Source organism: Barbatula barbatula, assembly GCF_947034865.1.
Source record: "Barbatula barbatula genome assembly, chromosome: 19".
Lineage (NCBI taxonomy): Eukaryota > Metazoa > Chordata > Actinopteri > Cypriniformes > Nemacheilidae > Barbatula > Barbatula barbatula.
This window is the reverse complement of record NC_136782.1, coordinates 4,137,326-4,144,248: the sequence shown is the minus strand read 5'-3', so window position 1 is coordinate 4,144,248 and position 6,923 is coordinate 4,137,326. Positions and strand designations below refer to the sequence as shown.

The 6,923-nt window shown below is 44.3% G+C and overlaps 1 protein-coding gene across 1 annotated transcript; it reads left to right on the top strand.

The window, feature by feature from the left end:
- Window positions 1–495: 495 nt before the first annotated feature.
- fzd4 (frizzled class receptor 4) lies at window positions 496–5,628 on the top strand. Its single transcript, XM_079482181.1, has 2 exons — window positions 496–978; window positions 3,059–5,628. The coding sequence occupies exons 1-2, from the start codon at window positions 736–738 to the stop codon at window positions 4,391–4,393; spliced, it is 1,578 nt and encodes a 525-aa protein (XP_079338307.1). The 5' UTR covers window positions 496–735; the 3' UTR covers window positions 4,394–5,628.
- Window positions 5,629–6,923: the final 1,295 nt, after the last annotated feature.

Here is a 6,923-nt window from a genome sequence, read left to right as displayed (position 1 = left end):
AGAAAGTAAAGGAGATTTATCAAAAGGAATGTATTTATATAAGTTCAACAACTATTGTTTATTATATTCATTGTATTGAATTATAAAGCATATTTTATAAAAAAGAAAAACTAATTCAAATTTATTTGAAAACATTTTAAAAACAAAGTTTGAGGAAAATTATAAAGAAAGAAAGAAAGAAAGAAAGCAAGAAAGAAAGAAAGAAAGAAAGAAAGAAAGAAAGAAAGAAAGAAAGAAAGAAAGAAAGAAAGAAAGAAAGAAAGAAAGAAAGAAAGAAAGAAAGAAAGAAAGAAAGAAAGAAAGAAAGGAAGGAAGGAAGGAAGGAAGGAAGGAAGAACGAAGGAAAAAGTGGAGAAATAAGTCGAATGTTTCTCTTGTGTTATTGTGGCCATGACCAGCCACGCCCCCGCGCTCGGTCCGACGTTCTGATTGGCTGACGCGGGTCCCAGGGCAGCTGTCCCGTCTCAGTCTAGACCTCAACCGGGTAGAACCCGCGCGACTGCGCCACGGACACACCGGAGCGCGCAGAAGTCACGGACGAGCCTGCGTGTCTGGATAACGGATATATCACAGGGTTTGTTTTTCAGGACGGGATTAACGGACACGGCGCTGTTTCATGCGGTCACGGAGCCGAACCTTCATGTCGGTTCTGGAAAGAGACTCGGAGAAAGTTTTGTATTGTTGCGTTTAAACCGCGCGTGGACGCTTCTGTGATTTAGGGGGACTGTCGGTAGGATGATGGATCGCTTCGGGTCTGTGCTCGCGCTGCTCGTCGCGGCTGTGTTCGGGTTCGTGCACGCGTTCGGGGACGAGGAGGAGATGACCTGCGACCCGATCCGTATCTCCATGTGTCAGGATCTGGGATACAATGTGACCAAGATGCCGAACCTGGTGGGAAACGTGCTGCAGTCCGACGCCGAACTCCAGCTCACCACATTCACACCGCTGATACAGTACGGCTGCTCGAGCCAGCTGAAGGTACACACACACACACACACTCACACACTCACTCACATGATGGACACACACATCCATAAAGACTTAACACACAAAATCATAAACACACACATGATACAGTACGGCTACTCGAGCAAGTACACAAAAATATACATACACACACACACACTCACATGATGCACACAGATGATACAGTACGGCTGCTCGAGCCAGTACACAAAAATATACATACACACACACACACACACACACACACACACACACACACACACACACACACACACACACACACTCACATGATAAACACAAATGATACAGTACGGCTGCTCGAGCCAGTACACAAAAATATACATACACACTCACATGATGCACACACATGATACAGTACGGCTACTCGAGCCAGTACACAAAAATATACATACACACACACACACTCACATGATAAACACAAATGATACAGTACGGCTGCTCGAGCCAGTACACAAAAATATACATACACACTCACATGATGCACACACATGATACAGTACGGCTACTCGAGCCAGCTGAAGGTACACACACACACACTCACACACTCACTCACATGATGCACACACATGATACAGTACGGCTACTCGAGCCAGTACACAAAAATATACATACACACACACACACACACACACTCACATGATAAACACAAATGATACAGTACGGCTGCTCGAGCCAGTACACAAAAATATACATACACTCTCACATGATGCACACACATGATACAGTACGGCTACTCGAGCCAGCTGAAGGTACACACACACACACTCACACACTCACTCACATGATGCACACACACATGCACAAAGACTTAACACACAAAATCATAAACACACACATGATACAGTACGGCTTCTCGAGCCAGCTGAAGATACACACACACTCACACACCAACACACACTGACATGATGCACACACGCATGCACAAAGACTATTCACACAAAATCATAAACACACACACTTGATACAGCATGGCTACCCGAGCCAGCTGAAGGTACACACACACACTCACATCATGCACACACACATGCACAAAGACTTAACACACACACACATGATACAGTACGGCTACTTGAGCCAGTACACAAAAACACACACACACACACACACACATCTTTAAATGTACTGGACACACACGCACTCTGGACTGTACATACACACACACTGACAGTATGTAGTATTCCTATACACGCACTCACAAATTAAAATGTACCCAGACTACCTACACAGATCTTAGACACACTCTTTACCGTGCACTTTGAAACAAACTTTATCTAGACTATAAACACACACACATCTCAATTTACCACAATCACAACACACAACTAACACAAACTTGTTGACATTATTAGATTTGAAGCAGAACACGGGTTTGAGTGATCAGACGCTGAAGAGTCTTTTGAATGTCATCATGTGTCTATAAATGTGAAGATATTTTGACGCAGGACACAGTTTCTCAGACTATGATCTGTGTGTTTGCGTACTGTATGTGCGCTTTTACTTGTAAAGACTAAATTCCTGAAAAGATCCATGACAAAATGTGTATAAATGGCCATAATAATTAGGTAAAAAACAAAAAATACTGTTGTGTTTATAAACAAGCTTAATTTGAGGACAGTAGCGGTCTATGATAAAGTGCGTGTGTGTGTGTGTGGGCGCTGAAGACAGAGGCAGTTGTTGTTTTATTGACTCCCGCTATAGATTCCCCTATGCATTTGCAGAGGATCTCGTGATTAAAGTTGATATCACAAACATCTTCAACCGCCAGCACTCCTTTAAACTTTATGTTTAATGTGTGCAGTAATAAATGTGTGTATTTTTAGAGCGGTTTGCGGTCGATCTAATTTGTTAGTTGTGTCTGCGTTCCCAGATGACCCCCAAAAAATCCACGGTTTCCTCCCCCGAGTGCGTTCTCTGAAACTTCCCTACATGTTCACGGCAGGAAAACCCTCCCAACTACACAAACGCAAACTAACCACGGCACAAAGTCGAATATTTAGCTTTCCAGGAAAGGTGTAGTTGGTTTTATGGTTCGCATTGAATGTCTAATTCTGTTGTTTTCTTTCTCTCCTAGTTCTTCTTGTGCTCGGTCTACGTTCCCATGTGCACCGAGAAGGTTCCCATCCCGATCGGGCCGTGCGGAAGCATGTGCATGTCCGTCAAGAGGAAGTGTCTACCGGTCCTGCGGGAGTTCGGATTCGTGTGGCCGGATGTTCTCAACTGCAGTCTGTTTCCGCCCACCAACGACCAGAATCACATGTGCATGGAGGGTCCTGGCGACGAGGACCCGCCCTTCCACGCCGTCCGGCCCCTAGCTCCACAGGAGGAGGAGTGCTTGACCCTGGGCGCCGGCGTGGAGCAGTACGCGTGGGTAAAACGCAGCAGCAGCTGTTCGTTGCAGTGCGGATACGACACGGGACTGTACCGCCGCCAGGCCAAAGTATTCACAGACGTTTGGATGGCGGTGTGGGCGGTGCTCTGCTTCATCTCCACCACCTTCACCGTCTTGACCTTCCTGGTGGACTCGTCGCGCTTCTCCTACCCCGAGCGGCCAATCATCTTCCTCAGCATGTGCTATAACATCTACAGTGTGGCCTTCATCGTACGGCTGACCGTGGGACGCGAGCGCATCTCCTGCGACCTGGAGGAGGCGGCCGTGCCGGTTCTCGTGCAGGAGGGACTGAAGAACACGGGCTGCGCCATCGTCTTCCTCCTGTCGTATTTCTTCGGGATGGCGAGCTCCATCTGGTGGGTGATCCTGACGCTGACGTGGTTCCTGGCGGCGGGTCTCAAGTGGGGTCACGAGGCCATCGAGATGCACAGCTCGTATTTCCACATCGCGGCGTGGGCCATTCCCGCCGTTAAGACCATCGTCATCCTCATCATGCGGCTGGTGGACGCCGACGACCTCACGGGGATGTGCTACGTGGGGAACCAGAACCTGGACGCGCTCACCGGGTTCGTAGTGGCGCCGCTTTTCACCTACCTGGTGATCGGAACGTTGTTCATCGCCGCCGGTCTGGTGGCGCTGTTTAAGATCCGCTCCAACCTGCAGAAGGACGGAACCAAGACGGACAAGCTAGAACGGTTGATGGTGAAGATCGGCGTGTTCTCCGTGCTCTACACGGTGCCGGCAACGTGCGTCATCGCCTGCTATTTCTACGAGATCTCCAACTGGGCGGACTTTCGACAGTCCGCGCGGGATTCCTACATGGCGGCGGAGATGCTGCGAATGTTCATGTCTCTGCTGGTGGGCATCACTTCGGGGATGTGGGTGTGGTCGGCCAAAACGCTTCACACATGGCAGCGGTGTTCTCATCGACTCATTCACAGCGGACGAAACGGCCGCGTCAAACGGACGACCAACGGTTGGGTCAAACCGGGCAAAGGCAACGAGACGGTCGTGTGAGAAGAAAGAGGGAGGGAAACGCGCGAGAGATGGACGCCTCAGGAACAACGCAGGATGGAGAAATCTGAGACGAGCACGCCACCATGTGGACATTTCATGTAACTGCACCACTCTCTCCCTCTCTCTCGAGTTCATGTAGCACTAATTGACGTCGTCTTTATACTTTTTGACACAAAATGTTCTTAAGTCGATTGTACACTGGACAGTCCTGGTGCAGCAGGGATGCAGTTTTTCTGTGTAAATACGATATTCAGTGATTTGTGCACTACGGCTAACGTCAATTCTCACTGAAGTGCCTTAGTTTCAGAGGAAACGTGCTAGCTACTCAACCAAACCTGGTGCTGCGTTCTTACTGTGGTATCTGTGTGAGGTTTGCCGCGGTAAAGCACCTCAGAGACATTTACCTCACGGCTGCCTGCTCCGGTTCCCCCGTCACTTACAATAAAGTCCGTTCTATAATCCCACAAGCTTTCAATGCTGCATTCACGTCAACTTTTGGGATTCTGCTTGAAAGGGATGGCTCACCCAACAATATTTTCATCATTCCAAACATGTGTGACTTTCTTTTTTCGGCAGTAAACAAAAGAAGATGTTTGAGGATTTTCATTGCATGAACACAAACCACTGAGACATTTCTCAAAGTATCTTCTTTTGTGTTTGACTGAAGAAAGAGTCAGGTATACTGTAGATTTTGAATGACACGAATGATGACGGATATTTGTTTAGATGGACTGTCCCTTTAAAGCTGCTGTAATCTTGAATGTTTTTACATTAAGAATATAAATGAGCACAGATGTGAACAAGTCAAAAACTAGAGTAATGATGGTGTTTCCATTTTGACGTGAGCGATTGGTAAACAAAAGTACATCTTGAATATTTGGTTACTGTCTGATTTTGATATGATAAAGCTCTGATGTTGTCCACGTGAAGACACACTTTCCCTCAAATGACTGAATATGATGTGACAATCACTGAGCGCTGTGCCCTCGGGAGCGCTGAATGTATTCACTGTTTCTGCCTTTTGTAAAAGTGCCTCAGATTCAAGCGGGTGGTACACGCAGTCCTGGATTTCACGAAGAACCTCCAGATCCATTTGTACATAAACCGGTGTTCGTAGCGGTTTGTAATATTTGTTATTTTTGTGTTATGAAATGCTAATTTATCTTTGTAAAAACTGTGTATGAACAAAAATTTATTTAAGGAGGCTTTTGTATCAGATGAGAAATTAAATGTTGAAAATGATCTTGGAGTCTATTGTTCCTTACAATCCTATAAGCTTTTGAAGTTTACTTGTCTTGTGACTTTAGAAAATCTGCCTTCTGCGGCATGGAATGAAAACATTGTTTGGGGAATTAGACAGTAAATCTTTCCCCAGAGCATTAGACGTAAATCGCCTCACACCCTCGACTTTAGACGTGTTGCAGACAGATTTACCCACCAGCCCCACTTTCATCTTTGAGACGCAGCTTCACATGATGTATGTGTTTAACACAACACAAGATGTCACAATCGCACGGGTTAAACACTGTCACTTTTCTGAACGAAGATTCAAAGCATCCATCCATGGTCAACCAGATGTGAGTGATATAAACTACGGAAATGTACATTTGAACTCCTATTTGACCCCATATCACAACTATGGCCCACAAATACAGTACCAGACTGGAATAAATCCCTTTTTCCAGATTTGGCTAAGAGGATTATGCTTTGTTCTCATCAAAAATATAATATAGTTACATACAATATAACATAGCCTTATTATTAGAGACGCAACGATAAATATATATATATATATATAGCATATGGTAAAAAACATTTTTCACGCAATCGACCGAGGATCAAGAAAAAATTTAAATATTATTAGTCATTATATGAAATAATAATACTACAAGATAAGTTACAAATCTCTATTTGATTTACAAAATCGGCATTAGCAGATATCACATCGGCATCAGATATTTAGCATCTACTTGATATATTTGGGCAATTTCTGCATGATGGATGTGACACTTTAACATCTAAAAAGATATAAACTCTCAGAAAATGTATTATTATGATATACTGAATCATATGCTTACATTTTCCTGTAGATAGAGTCCAAACTCCAAAAAAAAGTGTGTACATAGGCCTACAACTATGGATGTGACAAAAAACACTCTTTTTCACGAGAAGACATACTTTGCAGGACTGTGGTTAATAATTAAAAATGATTTAAAAACCTCACATTTAAACCACGGCATATTGACATCTGAGCTCTCCGTATGTTAAAACCATTTTTTCAGGGTAAGGTTGACCTTGGAATTGTAGGTAGTAAACAGCCTTATTGGCTTAGTTCCCAAAACAACATAGGCTACAATGTTGAAATGTTCAGTGTTTAAAAAGCATTATAGAGCAGGAATAATAATATTTAAAATAATATCTTCAGCGAGGTCGAATACAACAACTTACATGGGACTCTTCAATCACCCTAAAAACATTGACAAGCCTGTCTCATCTTATTTAACTCCTGATTGATTTCATAAGTAAATCT